General features: G+C 39.6%; 1 protein-coding gene across 8 annotated transcripts in view; it reads left to right on the top strand.

The window, feature by feature from the left end:
* Positions 1–19,007, top strand: part of LOC131991319 (kelch-like protein 29) — a 233,969-nt gene that overhangs the window by 132,648 nt on the left and 82,314 nt on the right. For all 8 annotated transcript variants that reach the window (XM_059356683.1, XM_059356687.1, XM_059356690.1 and 5 more), the window contains exons 6-7: positions 9,824–9,962; positions 17,563–17,759. In XM_059356683.1, the coding sequence (XP_059212666.1) occupies positions 9,824–9,962; positions 17,563–17,759 (336 nt within the window). The remainder of the gene's footprint in view (positions 1–9,823; positions 9,963–17,562; positions 17,760–19,007) is intronic.

Below are 19,007 nucleotides of genomic sequence, written 5' to 3' on the forward strand. Positions count from 1 at the left end.
CCTTTGTATTATTTTGAAACAGAAGTCATGTCCTAGTTATTCTTGCAGTAGAGTCATTCCTATTGTCGACTCACTCTGTATTAATTGCAAAGAGAAAAGATGGATGATTTACTTGTTTTTGCCATTTACATGGGTAAAAATATCTGTCAAACAGAGCTATTATTGCAAAAATGAATAACAAATTTGAAATGAAAGTTTAGCTTTAGCTAAGATACTTTGCAACATTTTTTCATAATGTTAAAAAAAATGAATTTACAACATTTACAATTTTGCATGGACCAAAAAAAATGTTTTGGAGGAAAACCAAATCAGTTTTAAATGTTTTGATAATGAGCAAAATTCTGAAAACGCACATCAGCGTGATACATGTCTTGTAGAAATCAGGATTCACTAACCTGCTTAAATTTGGCATCAAAAGTTGTACATTTAAACAGGCAACAGCACTAAAAAAGGTAATTACACTGTAGACAGAAAGACACTGTAAATAGCAGCATTTATTCTGAAAGCATACCTGCTTTCAAATGTTTTATTTATTTGAGTATTATGTAAATTTCTTCGAAAACCTGAGAGATTTATCAGTTTTTGGCCAATATATTACTACTATTCTACCACAGGTCTATCAGTGATATATTGGTATCACGTTCCATCTTTCTGTAATGCAATAATATGAAACCTTTTTTAACATAAAATAATGCAGGAAAATATAATGTAATTGAAACCTTTTGTCATAACACCTTTGTTGCAGGCACTGGTGTTGGTTGTTATTTGTCAACAAGAACCCATCTAGTTATTTATAATTAGTTAATTCTCAGTGAAGTTTATTGTTTCAGTGCAAAGTAAAATGTCCTAAAGGAATCATTGGAAAAAAAATGTTTAGCACACACACACACACACACACACACACACACACACACACTCACACTCCCAGATATCGGTATGGTTATGGCTCTAATAAGCACACTAAACTATAAGTAGCACGGGCAGGTTAAGGCTCACTGCGGAGTTTTTAGGCAACCATTTTCCAAAAAATACTCCCCTCTCTTAAATTTAGTTTTAGCAGCAGTACCTCGGCTACAGTAAATCTTTTTTTTTCTTCTTATGAACTGCGGTTTAAAATAGCTGCATCAGCCAGGAAGAGATTCTTTGAGCTGTAATGTCATAACTGCAGCACTGAATGTAAATTTTAACCTCCTATGAACTGTAAGCAGCTTGGCTTGTAACCTACACTATGCATACAGTACATATTTCCCCTTCCTGTCTTCAGAAGACAGTCAACTTTTGCCATTCAAGTATACCTTTATAAAGAGTCTGCAGCTTTTTTTTTCTTCTTCAAATTCTGGCTAGACATTGCTGCTCCTGAAGGAAGAGATATGACGGTGCTCTTGTTTGCTAGCCACAAGCGTATCCTCTTGTTAAAACCTGTTTGAGGGACTATGACCGCTTGTCACCCACTGTCCCTCCTGCCTGGTTAATGAGGAAGTCACTGCGCCAGCCGGGACCGCAGACTTTCTCCTCTTCTCACTTCACACAAACGCAAAGAGAACATTGCATGACATGCTGTCACACTGTTACAGCAGGCCAGCGGATGCTCCCAGGGCTCTCTTTGTTTATGTTCTTCCTCCACTGAGCCTGTACTTGCATTTGCCTTGACTTTGTTCTACTAGAGCCAATTGTTTGCTAGCGTGTGCATGTGTGTGTGCATACACGTCTGACCCTTCTACCAGAGGGTGTACGTAGAGGTGTGAGTGTGCAGTGCAGGACAAGACAACTGTGCTTTTTACTACTGCAGGTCTTTTCTTGCATGTCTATTGGAGGAGGCAACAAAGGCCCAGACAGCGTCTTTGAGGGGCACAAGTTCCTCACTCTCTTTTTCCCCTTTTACATGCCTCCCCCACCCTCCCGGCCGGCTCAGTCCGAGCTGGTTGACAGCAGTGCTGAGGCTCAACAGCCCAGCTCAGCAGATTCAGGCAGGGGGGATGTAAAGCGCCCTCATCATGGACTATTCTCTAAGGCTATACGGTGCCAGTGCTCTCTTACAGACTGAAATCAGGATAGCTAGAGGCTCGAGGGGTCTCGAGAATTTCTGATGCCTTGCATGAGCTGATTTGCCAGGAGTAGGCACAAACTGTTGAGACGTCTCCAGGAATGAATGTGGCGGTGATTGTTAGAGGTATGTTTCCTAGTAATTACGCCTAGACTCATAACACACGAGATCTGTCAGCTTTTATCTACTCAAAGCATCATTTGCCACAAGATGGCATCTAGATGAGAGGCCTGATAGTGGTCATGACATTTTGGATGTGTTAAAGCCTGACATTTAGCCACTGTGGCCTTCTTTGAATGATCTGACCCGAGCTGAAGACGGTGGTGTTAAAAAATAATGGCTTATGAAATGTTCCTTTGGGAAAGAGGTTGCCTCCTTGCTTCCTTTTGTGCTACAAATAGGACATGATTCATATCAGTGTGGTTTCACACTGTGTAGTATTCCTCTTCGGAATTCTGTGAGAACACTCAAATTTGAAATTCTAAATAATAGTTATTAAATCTGATGAATCTACTCAATTTCCAATCCAAAGAAAAACTCCATTTATATATATATATGTATATATATATATATATATATATATATATATATATATGGGGGGAAAAGACTTAATAAGACATTTATGTAAAAAAAACCTTCTGGCAAAACCTAAGCATTATGCAGGTGAAAGTAAATTAAAAATATGCAAATATAAAATTATTTTAATTTTTTTTTATACAAAAAACAAAACAAAACATAAGAAAGGTTTATAAACAGGCACCAGGGTTCATTAATACTGTATTCCTTAAAATAACTCAGATATCCAGTAATTTAAAATTTGAAAATCTATATACATTTTCAGAAGAAATAAAAAACAATAAAAAAGATTGTTGGCTGTCTTTTTAAACTAGACTTATTGGGAATTTAGTTTAGTTTGATTTATTTCAAGCTATTTTAATAAATGCTGCGTGATAGGGCCAAAATCTTCTATCCTGATACAGGTCAATTCATATCTCGTTAACAATATATCAATCATGATATTACATGTTTTCTAGCAGTTCAATAAATATGAAATAATCACATTCTAAAGCTTATTTTTGTTTAATTATAGTATGACTGAATAATATACTTGAGAAATGAAACGGAGTACATTTTATATTTAATAAAGAACTTTAGTACAAAATGAACATACCAGTTCAATTATGACAGTCAAAAAAATAATTCCTCCATTAACACTGACTATGTTTATATGCTTGCATACAAATACAGAGTAATCATATTAAGACAATAGGGAAATAATATCCCCTAAAAATATATATTTTACATCAGTTTAGACAATGTAATTGGGTTTTTTTAACGTATATTTATTTAATTTAATCATTATATGATTCCATTATAAGACCATAAATAATCATATTGAATTATTGCCCAGCCCTAATTTTGATGAATTACTTTTGTTATTAAATAACACAAGGGATAAGATATAAAAAAAAAAATCAAACTTGCAACATGCAAATTTTATGTAACAGAATTATTTTTATTTTACATACACTTTCCCGCCTTCAGGCTCTTTTGGATTATACAGACAATTTGTATCTTATCAAAATGCACACTAATGGAATTGTAAAATGTTAATTGTCAATCAGGATTTCTCTTGAGCTTTTTTTTCACTATTTAACTTAAACCTATACTATGAAATTATATACAACAGGAATACAATTCTCTTCCCTTTTTATAACTAAATATTTCCTTCATTTAGAACATGAAAAAAGCCAAACATAACAGCTCTATTTTGTTGGACTTTTGCTCTTTTTGTGAGTTCACTCAAACCCTCCAGAAATCTTTATTTCCTGTTTTTCTTTTATTAATGTGGACAGGAGACCTCATGACTGGATTTTAAACCAGGTTTAGCTGCATAGAAAAATAAAAATGTAAAAATCAGCTAGTTGAGATGGCCAAGTCATTCTTTTGAATTTTATCTAAATGGCTTCCTGGCATCAGAGCTGAAATTGAGTCCTTTTGGCTTTTGTACTTTGGACCTGAGGTTGCAGAATAGAGAATTGTGTTATCCAACAACTTGTGCTGATGGTGAACTTTGGACCTTCTCTCCGCCTGCTGAATGCTGCATGTGGGTGTATTTAATGTTTGCAGTCAGAAACTGAGAAACCATTTAAAGTGTTTGCTTTATCAAAGTCAGCAGGGGAAAAGCAGCTTTTTCCAAACATTTGTCTGCTGCTCAAAATTTCACGATTATTATTTAGATTTTGGGACAAAAACAAGTGAACCCCTAATTATTATCTGATTTTTTTATTCATCCTAATTTCATTTCACTATTAGAGGCCCACTTCACATGGGAATAACCCTCCTAAAGCCTCCTGACAGTATTATAAAGTGTTGTCTGTGGGGTTTCAGGCCCTTTAGATTCTGCAGGGGAAAGATGTGTTTTGGGAACCTTGACAGTATGAAAGCTTTTTGCTTGGGAAAAGCTCTTTTGTGCGCTTTCAATATGAATCATGCTCTTGGCCCGATCTTCTTATTCTGTTGCAAGTTCCTCTTTGACATGGAATTTCTCAAAGGTCCCTAGTTATCAAAAGGCTTTTGTACCAGGAGCCTTTTTGATGAGACTCCCCCAGTCCAGTCTGCTGCTGCTCTATATTCAGCCAAAAGTAGATTTGTTTTTGTTTTAAATTTAACCTAATTTAATTTAAAATAATAATAGTGATCATCAGTTACATGATACATTTCTGAACATATTCCTTGAAGAAATTGTTAATTTAAAAAAACAGTTTATATTATGAAATCATTTGGAACTTGATCTGATTTTGTAATTACTCATTGTCAATAAATACATAAACACATAAATAATACAAATAATACACACAAATAATACAATAAACACATTTTTGATTAGTTTATTTGATTCATGTTGCTTACAATAACATACATGAACATTTACAGTGATATAATTGCATTTGTATAGTCTGCATTTTGTATTTATTTTTAACATTAAATGTGAGTAGGTAATCACAAATCTTATATATTGGAACTGAATTTAGACAGAACATGAAAATAATCAGCAAAGAAAACTAAAATTCAATAAAAATGATAATTATGGAATTTAATTTGCTTCATTTTTAGTCGTTTGACAATATTTTGAAGGTTTTTTTCCTGTTCATAGAGCGTAACACATTTTCTGAAAATATTAGGAAAAGAACCACATTACAGCTTAATCATCTTGCCGCTGTGAAGATAAAAAATAATTTCATTTCATTTTCATATGTGGTGTGGAAACTGATCATGCTCCGCTTCAGTAAAACAATGTGTCATATTGTAGTGTCCTCCAAGCCTTCGAAAAGCCATTATGGCAGAGTTGTACATTGAATTATTGATCAGCGAGCATGGTTTGTTCTGGGTAATTAAGCTGAAAGTGTCGGTGGGAATTGATTTTTGAAAGTTTAAGAGAGAACAAAAAGGTCAGAGTGAACACATCAGTGTCCTTTTGTGCTCCACAACATCGAATGTCATCCAACTGGATGGAGAGGTTTGGGTGATTTTATGTTTTCTTGTGCTGTAGAAACAAGATTTATCAGATAACAGATGAGAAGAAAAACAAAAGTGATAAGAGAAATCATTCTTAAATTGGTTACCTTTATTTTTTTTAACCAAGTATCTTTGCTATACAACCCCAATTTCAAAACAGCAACATAAATACAACAAAATATGGTAATTTGCTAATACTTTTCGTACAGTTTTTAATTGATTATGTGTCACATAGTTTAGTTTATCTTCAAATTGCTAAAAAAAATTCCGATAAATATACGCCCTGAATTCTGAATTTGATGCATTCTGCTTTTTGGGCTTTTTTTGAAAATGTATTTACTGTATGTTGTCATATCATAATATTATTTAGCAATCTTCTCCGCCATTTCCTCTTATTCTACTTGTTCTAAAAAGAAATTTAGATTTAATTTTTTTGTTTTACCTCTCCATCTCATTTTGTATTTTGTCCACACGTTGCTTTCTTATTGTGTGTGTGTATGTGTGTGTGTATATATATATATATATATATATATATAAACACACATACATATATACATATATATATATATATACACATACATATATACATATATATATATATATATATATAATTGATACAAAATAATGCCACAAAAGTCATTGTGCAGGGAGATGCGTTAAGATGATCGAATGTTGAAAATCTAACAGCAAAATATCTGTCTATCTCCAAAGTATTTCCAGAATTTTTTTTTATATTTGTATTTCATTATATATATATATAATTTTTTATTTAAGAATCATTTTCAACATTTTCTCAGCAAGAATAAAATGTTAAAGCTATTCATCGTTACAAAATTCATTTTTGCCCTTGACTTTTACACATATTGCACACAGCAGCTCAATAAAGATAGCAAGTTACTACAAAAATCAAAATAAAAAATAAATTATTTTATCATAAGCTCATAAAAATGTCTGTCAAAGTTGAGGCTTTTGTGTCAACACAAAATGGTGGGCCCACAGAGGATCATGTTACATACATGTAGAAACCCTAAAATGGCTTCAAATTCGGCAACCAATGGCGTGCTGCGTCGCCCTTTTACAGCAGCCTATCACAGCTCGGAGAGCAACTTATTACACGTAACCGTTGGGAGACATGGTGTGCGCTGATAGGTTACTGGCAGTCGCACCAGGGGAACCCATTGGCCACAGCGCTCCGAGATGTTCGACAGTGGAGTTACTAGGCTGAGCAGCAGAGTTGGCACTGGTTTCATACCCCCTGTTCAGTGTGTCAACCAATCATGGAGAACCAGCGTGGGGCGTTGTAATTAATGTGAACGGCTTAGGGGCAAGAAAATACCTTGTATATTTTATTACAGTACATGAACCGTCAATGATATACTCCAGGACAGAAGCATTATACACAATTTCTTGCCAAAAAACAAACCATACCACTATTTTACCCGTCTGTTTGCAGAACTTGACGGTCCTCAAGAGACTTTCTTCTTGAACAGTATTGAGACGTTTGGTGTTTCAAAGCCGCCTTGGTCCCATTGAACACGCCTTTGCCTCACCACACTCCATGCCAGACCTGAGAATGGGGACGTCATGTGCAGTTTCATGGTCCCCGGTGGTGATGAGTTGTTCTTGGGCGCTCAGCGACCCACCCCCAAGAAGCCATAATTAGCTTTTCCATCAGGCATTCAGGTGTGTCTGCACGGCTCCGAGGGAGGCGGCCATTGTTTTGCTGACAAGTGGAGTTCTCTGTCTCCCCCTCCTCTCACTTTCTCTATTCTCGGGGCAAATGGATGGTATGCGGTGTGGCTGATTGGAGGTGAGAGCCATATCGGTCGCTGGAGATTCACTAATGCAAACTCAAAACTACTGTGTATTCACTATTCACAGTCCATGCCCACACAGTAATCAGATAGCTGGCCAACTGACAAGCAGCAGTGGAGTGGAATGTGGAGAGTGGAGAGAGATGGATGAAAGACAAGGCAAATGCCAGCCTTTTGTGTTTGCGTGTGTGTGGCTCGCTCAAACCGTGCAGCTGTGCATTTCACCAAGGAACAGCAGACATGTTGTCAAAAACTGCATCTATTATTACGTTTCTCCCCATTTGGTATTCAGCATGTTTAATAACCAGGTCATTTTCTTTCTGGCCATTAATTCCGTGATGCGATAACTCTGAAGGATGCGCCGCTCAGAGAAAAGCCTTTTACCAAAGCGCGCTTCTGAATTGCACCTTATTTGTCATGTGTCTTTATACTGTATAATTTCAGCTACTGAATTAATTCAGAGCTGAGACCCCAGTGTCAGTCAGGAGAATGGAAGGAGCTAAATGAGTGGATATTCCAGCCAAATAGAGGGGCAAGTGTCATTCCAGGTTAATTAAATCCCCGCTTTGAGTCTGGCATGAACACAGACCTCTTTCAGGATGATAAAGACAATCTCCTTTATTTCAGTTTGGGTGCCGCCAATACAATCACAAGTCTGATCAGTTTCCAACATTTAATGGCAAGATGGCTGTGTAAAGCACATATTCAGACACAAACACACACACACACACACACACACACATCCCTCTTCTCCACCAAACTAGCTGTAGCTCTTGAACCAGATATTAGAACCTTGGCACTAACTAGAGAACCAGCCTGCTTTTCCACCAATTGAGAGTGGAACCGATGTGATAAAGGATGTGTCATCAACAGAGGGCGTTGCACAACACACAACAGATGGCAGATCGCATTTATTAGCTCTAAGCTTTTGCTCTGTTATTACAGATATTTGGTTTGTATCCAAAAAATCAAGCACGGACAAAGTATTAATTATAAAAAGACAGTCATTTTTGGGGTCTGAACCTATTTATTTTAAAATGAAGCGCTTGAACTTGAACAGAACCAGTTTTATGTTGGTGGACAAGGGATAACTTTGCTTGTTAAAAACTATGCACAACAAATGACTGCTTTCTCTAAAGGTGGTGGCCAGATGAGTTTGAAGCAAAACAACTGCTGATTAAATGGAGCGTTTGCTAGCTTTCCTACCTAAGTCATTATGCACCTCACTCTGTGGCTACTGTTTATCTTTCCCCAGCATGGAATATGTGCCTTTATACAACGTAAATTGTGATTTGTGCCAAATAGATGTTTACTATAATATGCCTCACAGCCTGCAGTCTCAATGAAACGCTCCGTTAATGCTAAGACGACGGTATGGAAGCTGGCTCGCTCTATAATCATAATGTCCCCCCACTAACTTCTGTAGCTTATTATTCGTATCTCTTAGTGTTTTCTCTTTTAGTGGAATTCTTGATAGGAGATTAGCAAAGCTGCACTGTTGGTTATCCCTCCCGAGGTCGTAGAATAAGTTGCTAGTCTCCTGCTGATTTTCACTCTCAGCATCCCCTCATGGTGCCTCATTAAGACTGCGAGAAACAAGCACCCCAGACACAACGCTACAGTAAGGCCAGGCCTAACATGGTGCTACTACACCGCATTATACAACTCACTGTGTACTGTGGCCTTCAACGGCCCATTGGTTCGCTCTGAGCATGTTTTCTCAGATTGTTTCGTCCCTGTTTTTTTTGTTTTTTGTTTTTTACCAGAGAGGAAGACGAGGGTGGGTGTCGGGTATTTTTCTCAGAGAGAGAGAGAGAGAGAGAGAGAGAAGTGGGTGTTGGGATTTGGGGATAAGCAGTTGTTTTCTCATTGAGCGACATTTGAAGGTCAACTCTACACCGAGTAGGGCACTTGTGAGAAGCCAAAGAATTTTATTTCACTATGAATAATGCATTGACAGTGTCTCTGTTGCAGCCCACACCTCTTTTAGGCACTTTTTAATCTCATTCAGCTTCCCTTCATTGAAGTTCTCATGCTGCAATGTAAATTTGCAGAAGTCAAATAGAGCTAAACAAGTGTCTTAGTTTTTGATCTCATCCCACAGTAATATGTTATCCACCAGCATGCTTTAGGTATTGCATACTCCTCAGTACAGTATAGAACATGAGAGCTCCTTCCTATTTTACATGCACTCTTTCCTGCCACATATTTATATACACATCTCATTATGCCTCTGCTGATCAAATCTGTACATGTCACTTCTTCTCTATCATATAATGAACATTGTTTCTTAAGACTTGCCAGCAATATTGTGTCCTACAATCTGCACTTTTCAACATTTTGTTCTGTTTCTTGTTGTCATGCTATTGTTGCTCATGTCTGTGTGGAAGACAGAAAATTCTAAACCCAAATGTGGCGTTGTCTGTTTCTTTTTCTTGTTCTACAGAGATGTTGAAGGAGTTGAACCAACAGCGCAGAGCGAAAGAGTTTACAGACCTGAAAATTATTGTTGAAGGCAAAGAGTTTGAAGTCCACCAAAATGTTCTAGCTTCCTGCAGCTTGTATTTCAAGGACCTGGTGAAAAGGTTTGCCTTCGCTTTCCCTCCCACCAGCTGTTGATCCAATCTGTTCTTTTCATAGGGCGCATTTGTGTCGCTTTTTTTTCCCTTCCCCTCTCTCTCTTGCAGGTGTGTGAAGACTTTGGTTCCTAACACAGGGCCAGCAGCCATTCCTTCCTCTTCCCGCTCAAATGAATGTATCTTAAACTGGAGAAAAAAAGGTCAACCTTCGTCATTACCTTTCCTCCCCATGTAGGGCAATTTAACCACATTTCCATTTTAATGAGCAGTGAAAATGTTCCATGACTGGGGATGTTTTAAAAACTCACCAAAGGGCCAAAACAAAAGAATCATACATTCTACACTTTGGGTGGTAATTCGCCAAAGCCACGCTGTCTTCTGTGGGCAGAGGGATTTTTGTCTCCCAAGCTACCATATTTTTCTGTTGCTAATTCTTGAGTTTTTGCTGCAAAACAGCCTTTTCATATGCTAATAGAGCTTGGTAAGTGTAATAAAAAAGACATTTCAGAGTCATAAACAAAGGACAAAACAAAGCACATCTGAGACAGCTTTCTGAACCACCACTTTCACAGGTTAACACCACCCTTCACTAATGTATTCATTTGATGTGGATCTAAGTATTCCCCTACTATTCTGCCCTTCATACTCCATATTTTTTGTCTTCATGGGCTGTTTTGTTTCTGTGGGTGCCTGCCTGCATATTAGTGTGTGTGTGTGTGTGTGTGTGTGTGTGTTTGTGTTTGTGTTTGTGTCAGCTACAGACCTTTTTAGTGTCTCTAGATGTGTGTATGACTGTCTGATAGCGCAAGTATGTCTTTTTTTTCATCTGCCTTGTTTTCCGGGAAGGGAATACCATAATTCCCTAATGTCCTCATCCTTACTTCAAATCCTTGCAGGTGTTTTCGGCTTGATTGAGAGTCCCCCGGACCCAAAGTTGTTTTTGCCGCCTTGGTGTTGTTTGTGTGTGAGTGTGTGTTTGTTCTCGTTTGCATGGCTAAGGATGAAATGGCGAGCGGCGACAAAGACAAACAGAAAGACACACACACAGTCGCTAGCCGGAAATGCCTTAGGGAAGTCTGCCACATTGCCCCGCAGCCATGCCGCCTTCCACTGCGAGCTCATCAGAGAGCCGAGAGCTGCTTATCAGCCGACGCGGCCTCCTCACTTGCCACCGATACACTTGTTTTCTCCTGAATGGGAATGGGAGTGAGGACGACCAGAGAGAGAACAGAGGTAGAAAAGCCACAGAGTGCACGTCTGAACAAGGGCCACTCATCTCCATGACAGCTACACTCCACTCGTACACACCCCATGAATAAAAAAGAGACACTGAGTCTTCCTTTAACCTTGACAATAGCAGAGAAGCTTCCTGAGAGACTGAAGTGACTTTGGAGAGAACTGAAGCCCACATGCTGGTCAGCCTGTCTATCACATTGTCTCGCCTCTTATCCAGGACGAAGCCAGATGATTTATGCGTAAAGATGGAGGCCCCTAAAAGACACTGGGGGCTCCCGGAGGAGTGGGCTGAATTTCATTGAGCTCATCCTCGTGTCTGCTGCCTACATTGTCTGATTCCTCTTGTTTAATTTGACAGTTTAATAGAGCAAATTCTCATTAATTGGTTAATTAATTGTAAAACTACTTTGATTTATTGTCATAACACTGTCATTTTTCACCAGATTATGTCTAAAATAGAAATCTTCTCATTTGACTACACGCTGGAGAATAACTAATGAATTTGTTAAACCAATTGTTAATTTTTTAAGACATCTTTTGGCTTGATGTAATGAAGTCAGGATCGTCAGCATTATGCTAACACGAGACTGTCAACAGTGACTTCTGCAAGGCATGTGGCACCTTGACTTTATGGAAATGAGAGCAGGACAGCAGTGAAAGGTTGTCAAGAGAAGGACAGAAAGAGAGCAAAAACAAATGAATATAAAGTGAGATCAGGCACAGAGTATGAAGGGAGAGAAGGAGAGCATTTTGTTCATAGCTGTGAGGCGTTCGAGTGTCGCAGGCTCGGTCAGAGAGGAGCAAAGCGAGCCAAAGGCCTGTCTGTCATTGAGTTACGGCCTCCCCTGTGCAGCTCGGGTCACTTTTTCAGCGCAGCTGGAATTATGCTGAGCCTACACGTGGATCGCCACTGTCCACATCTTTACGAGGTCAAAAAAGAGCGAGCGAGACTTCATCTCCTTAAATGCTCTGCGTCCCGCCCACTCTCCCTCGCCCAACTCATTCAGGAGCCATTCACTGCCGTTCAGACCCCCCGTCAGCTCGCTATAAACCAGCATGCTGTGAATTTGAATGCGTGTGTGTGTACAGTACAGTATGTGCTCGAAATTGGGAAAAGTGTGTGTGTGTGTGTGTGTGTGTGTGTGCATTGACGTGCTGTGCGTGTTTTACTGCATGCATGCTTTAGTGTTTGTATGCAGAATGCAAGGACATAATTCTTGTGTGTTATGGAGGCAGGCTGCCATTAGTCAGAGAGAAAGTAGGGATGTGATACTGGAGGGCGAGGGAGTGCACATCACACTTAATTTCCCTGGCCTACCCCCACATACACACGCACACACCAAGCCAATGAGTCGTTTAAGAAATTAAACGTTTAATTGGCAAAGAGCCGGAATTTAGTAGCCTGGAAAGGGAAAATAATTATGAAAATCTGAGAAAAATTAGACTTTCCAAATAAATTTTAAAATAGTGTTCTCACTAAAATCCTTGCTCTTTTCGCTTCGCTCCTCCACTGCTCGCCCTCACCTCAAGTATTCAGGCCTCCCCTCTGCTACGTGTTCATTCAACCTGCCATCTTACCCCATGATACCTGAAGGATGTAATGCCGCTCCAAAATGTACGCACACGTCTGCCCCTCGCCCCCGCCCAAAAACCTATTACCCTACCCTTTAAAGGGCCGATGCACAGAGCAGGGAGACAGATCATCTCCGGTAATTCCATTTTACCCCTCAGGATTTTCCAATAAGTGTGCTCTGCAGGCATTTAATTTATGGCCACTGCATCTCCTGCACCACAGTAATGTAAAAAAGCTCCAGAATTCTTTGAGCAGTCCTGACACATGCTTTCATGCCATTTGTTTCTACCAACCCCCCCTCCAACCCCCCCAGTCGACCCTGGAGTTCTCCATGCTTGTGAGTCAGAGAGTGTTATGACTGTGAGATGGGTACAGAGCTTTGTTAAAGCCCTGAGTGCACTTTTCAGCCCTCTGCTGCTCTATTCAGCCTGGGGGGAAGACAGGACATAATACTCCCCTCAAATTTCAATTAGCAGCATTGTTCTGGCTAGCTGTGTTTAAAGGGCCATTTCACCCAAATGGCTCTCACTAAGTGATATATATTCACGCAGGTAGTCAAGTTTTGAGATAATTGTGTGTGTGTTTTCTGCTGCTACCCCGATACAACAGAGAGAATGCACTTTTGTTTGTGAAGTACTAGTCACAGCATAGAAAAATGGCAACTGCAGTGGTTCTTTCCAGCTAGTGACTCATGCAAGAACATTTTTTTTATCGTTATCCTAAATCTCATCCTTTTTTTCTGTGAGGTTTACTCATAAAAGTGTCCCAAGTATGATTCACTAAAGTCTTTGAACTGCACAAACTTTCTGTAAATTGCTGTTTTCTTCTTTTGTGTTCGGAAGATTTGATTGTTATCATAACCAATTCCCCTAAATTGCCATATAAGACAACCTGTGCACATTTTCCTTCAAAATGATCCCACCAGAGAGGAAAAAAACAAGTATTTGCAGAGCTTCAAATCCTGCTGTCAGAAATCAGATAACAAATTAAGCATTGTCAGAAAATTAGAAAATATTAATACAGATTCCAACAGCGTGCCATCAGAAATCAAACATCTCAGTAGATTACCAAGCTACATGGATGATGATATGCTGAACAGAATAATACATTTGCAATGTTTTCTTTATTTTAGTTGGTTTAGTAACATTAAGGCGTTATAATTAACCATAAAACTAACCTTTATAAAGAAAGAAATATCTATTCATACACGAGGCTCAGTGTCCAGATGATTCACAGAAGACCGTCAACAGTTTCCACAGGGAACATTTTTTTGACAGAAAGCAGCTCAAATGATCATCGTGAAATATGTACAGGTGCATCTCAATACATTAGAATATGATGGAAAAGTCCATTTCCAGTAGTCCAAGTCAAATAGCTCCAACCAAGTATTGAGTCATATAGATGGACATACTTTTCAGAGGCCAACATTTCCATATTAAACATTCTTTTTAAAATTGGTCTGTAGTAATATTACATTTTTTGGAGAAACTTAATTTTAGGTCTTCATGAAATGTAAGCCATAATCATTATAATTAGAAGAAATTAAATAAATTAAGACAAGAAATGTTTCATTCTGTGTGTTATGAACCTATATAGTGTCTTATTTCCACTTTTTGAATTGAATTACTGACATAAATAAACTTTTCTATGATATTCTAATTTATTTAGATGCACCTGTAGATTACCCAAAGTAACCAGGATACAATACTGTATATCTGGAAGTAGATGTTTATGCGCTATTTGTAAATGTAATGCTGTGTGTGCACCAATAATGACATTGACCAGAGGCTGGATGTGGATCTCAGTTAGACTTGATTCTTAATTTTGATGACTTTAGACTAGATTTGTAACTCGTCTTGAACACCAATGACTTGTGACTTAACATGGTTTAGGACTCGAAAGCCAAAATTCTTATTAGTCTTTACCAAGGACTTGACTTGGGACAGACTTGACTTTGACTTTCCCATTGACCTCCACTGAATTTGGGTGAAGGCAAATATAGATTTCTCAAACTCTGCACAGCTAAATTCCATTAAATCCCTTGTTTTATTTAAGAGAACGGCCAATTTAATTGCAAAGCTACAAGCCTTCATTATCACAAAAGTTTTAAAGCAATGCTGATTAATTAAATGCTAATTCCTCACCTATTGCCACTTGCAGATGGCCCTTTTTTCCATTTTCTGTCACTACTTCTTAAAATAAACTTCTCTTTTCAAGTAAAGTTTTTCTATCAAGAGATCTGCCACTCTCGTGCCCACGTACACTTTTTCCTCTCATGCTGATGGCCCTGTGTTCACACTTGGACGGAGGTTTAGGCTTTTAAACTCTCCACCTGTCACTGTGTCCTTTTTGTCCTTCAGAGTGTCTGACACAAACTCTATCATACCTGCTGTTATGGCGTGGAACACCATGGCCTCAAAACCACAAAGCAAAACACAAGCAAAACACAAATCCCAGCACTGATGAAGCTACCACATTATGTTTGTTTATTTTTATAATTTATTCCTGATTTATGTAGTGACAGAACATGTAAATGCAAGCCATTTTTAGCCCAGACAGTGTAGGCTTCGTATTTGAATAATCTTCTATCTTAACATATCTTGGTAGTGTATGCACTTCCACAGAATAGATGGTCTTGTAAGAACAAGCTAAATGTATTCCCTGTAAAATGAGGGAGTTTTTTTTAGGTTGAAGGATGTATTAAGTGTGTGTATGCCTGTGTGTGTGTGAAGCTCCCCTCCTCCCTCTCTGCCTCTGCTCACCACCATTTTGACAGTCTTTGCTGATTTTAAGACTTCCTCTTGAATAAGTGGTGCATTTTTCACAAACAAATTTCTTTGCCTGAGTGTGCCCATCTTTTTCCCCTCCTCGCCCTGTCTCTCCTCCTCTGTCTCTCCTGTCCTCCCTGCCTCCCTCTTTCACTATTTAAATTCAAGTCTGCAATCAGACGCAGCATAAATATCCACCTCTTTTAGAAGCTCCGGAAAAGTCATTTCCATAACATAAGTGCTCAGACAAAACAAATGCCACTCGAGCTGGTTCCTATTGCACTAATTGAGCAGGTTGATGAGCATGCTCTTCTTTTATTTTTAGCTCTTTTTTTCCCCCATCTTTTCTTCCCCACCTCCCTCCATCACTTTAACCCTGAACGACACTCCCCTTCCCTTCTTTCTGTCTTACTACCTGCCCCCACTGCAGGGCTTTGTGCGGAAAAAGGGCAATAACACTATGTGGCTTTTTGCTTTGCAGGAGGAAAAAGAGTAACTACCTTGGTTTTTCCAGCCAATGTCCATCCAGAGACAAATGCCATTGTCTTTTTATTTTATTTTTTTGGATGTCCTTCTCCCCCTCTCACCTCCTGAGTACGCTTTAAATGACGACTAATGTCTCAGTTCATACACTACAGGCTACTGATGATAATTGCAGCGGGGACAAAGGCTCTGTTTAGGTGTGATGGTGGATTTTTTTCGGGGGTGGGCAGGGATATCTCTTATTTAAAAGACCAAGGCACAGTCATGGAACAACCCAACCCCTCCCTCAGAAGGATGGCTGCTGGCTCCCTGTGGAAGAACCGTCTCGCCCTGCCTCCCTTCCTTTTTGCTTCCTCCTCATCGACCCCCCCCACCCCTCCCCCCTCCCTCCTCTTCACCAAACCTCTCCTCTCTCATCTTCACTCTAACCATTTCGTCTACCTGTCTCATCGTGTTTGTTTTGCTGTCTGTGTCTCACTAAATGCTGACTGTTTGTCATGATTTCTAGTCCAACAAACTGGCTCCAACAGAAAAGGAAAAGACACATGCAAACACACACAGAAAAGACAGAACTTTATCATCGTGCTACCATGACTGACAGACGCAAACAGCCTCCATCCATCTTAATGTAGGCCACTTTTCATATTGTTGATGCCCATAGCCGCAGGAAGAGAGACACAGTAGTGGGGGCATGCTCCTGCAGGGCTTTGAATCCATTTATTTTGCCCTTGAGTGGATTATTGTTTCATATGGGACATTAAACATGGGTGGCGAGGTGTTATTTAACACTCTCATACCTCTCCGGGGGGGTTCCTGCATGTGAACTAATCTCTGCCATTTGATCCTGGTGAAGTCACAACGTGGCCCAGTTCTGAAAGCAGCCCTCCACATCTCAGGCTCTGCATTACGCAGGGATATCATATTCTATTTAATTTGCTCATCCAAGCATTCCCTGGCACTTCTTACACTAAGTCAGTAGGAGCGGATACTCTACTTTGATACGCAGCACGCACACGGCAGCGGTGTAGGCTCACAAACAGCAAGACCTCTCCAGCATAACATGCTTTTAACCAGCATACTTTACATTCTGTCTTATGTCAGTGTATGAACTGTGCTGTCACTTTCTTTCTCTGTTTTCCGTCTGATAGCTCATATGTACCCTGCCATGTATGCATGTCCACCTCTTAAAACTATGCATACATGAAAAACATGTGATAAGCATGCCTGTTGAAACAAAGCAATAACTTTTGTTTGCCTAATCTTTGTTCAGAGAGGACATTTTGTTTCAGATGCAGCAATATAGTTGCAATTCTGCTAGCCCCATAGAAAAGTAGAAACCATCCAAAGTTCTGTTTCTGTCCCTTTTTCACTTTACGTTGTAATGATTCTCTTATTTTCTCCCCACTCTCGTACTGGCCCAGGTGTGTTATGGGTGTTGTGTGTAGCATATCTGTGTCCCTATCCTCTTTTTTGTTTTCTTTGTCTCCGTTTTTTTTCTCTCAGAATATCCCTAACTCACCTCTCTCTGCCGTGATTGGTTGATCAGGTCATCGGGGGAGGCGAGGAGTGGGGAGACGCTGGAGCTGAACATGAGCAACATTAGCGCCGACGTGCTGGAGCTGCTGCTCGAGTTCGTCTACACGGGATCGCTGGTCATCGACTCTGCCAACGCCAAGACGCTGCTGGAGGCTGCCAACAAGTTCCAGTTCAACACCTTCTGTAAAGTCTGTGTATCCTTCCTAGGTAGGAACAGCTCAGAAAACAGGAGGGGGATATGTATGTGTGTGCTACGCTGATATCAGCAAGTGTGCATGTTTATTACATCAGATATTCCGATGCGACCTTTTCTGCTACAGTATCTGCAGCCTCGTGTATTTTCATCCGCTGTCATGCTTCATCACTATGCACAACCTTACAGAATGTCTTGTGCAGAACCTAAATCTCCTCGCTGACTCTGGCACATCACGCTCCTCTTTGTCATGTTTCCAAAGCTAGCAGCCGTGTGCACACACACTCGCGGCTGCTCAGGCTCTCAGTTGGGCACGGTGCCTCTGATATCGTCCCAGTGGGCTAGACCAAGCACAGGGGCAGTTTTATAAAAAGGTCAGGGAACAATTGTCACTTAAATGTCAAATCCTCTGGCTTGAACCATGAGAGAATCAAAAAATAGAAAAACAGATTGATACTTAGATAAGGTATGGAAAGTGGAGCATAGGAGGGGAGGGGCTTTCAAGAGCCCAAGGGGGTCACATGAAACGCAAATGGCATGTTCCAGATTTTAGTGGGTAACCAACCAAAGAGGCAACCAAAAAGCTGCAAATGTCAGGCTTTGCATTCCATTTAATGAATTGTTTTGGGTATCGGTAACACAAGGGAAGTGCATGTTAGCAAAAAGGTCAGCGGCAGGCAAGGAGTGAAAAGAAAGTGAAAGAGAACCAGCAGCCCACGTTATTGATTTGTTTTTCTCGATTTGGGCAAAAAAGAAAAAAAAGAGTGGGGGAAAAACAGGGAAGCCATTTGTAGACTTCATTGCCAGTGAGACGTCAATCCATTCTTCCTCGACAAGATTCATGACATTTCAGCACATTAGAAGGGGAGAAATACAGGCGCAAGCGTGTGTCCTTGAGCAAAGAGAAATTGATACTGTGTCAGATATTATTGAAGTTTGTAACAAATACACTGAGGAGAAATAGCATCTCCTCGACCTACTTATACCACTTTGACTTTTATTCGCACAACTTCAGATTCAAGCAAATAAGAACTGAGTCACTTTATGTCTGCCTGCTTCTCTGCAGGAAATCACTTTTAATAATCACAATCCCAAAATGAAAAAGACACGTTTTTTCTCCTACCTTTAGTGCTATTTATCTATCTGGATTGTTCTGCTTTAAGTCGATGAGTGTTTATGAAATAATTTAACTTAACACGAGTCAAATTTGACCTTTACACAAGAGTTTTAACAGAATGTTGAACCAAGATACTTTTGCTTGT

This window comes from Centropristis striata, chromosome 18, assembly GCF_030273125.1.
Source record: "Centropristis striata isolate RG_2023a ecotype Rhode Island chromosome 18, C.striata_1.0, whole genome shotgun sequence".
Lineage (NCBI taxonomy): Eukaryota > Metazoa > Chordata > Actinopteri > Perciformes > Serranidae > Centropristis > Centropristis striata.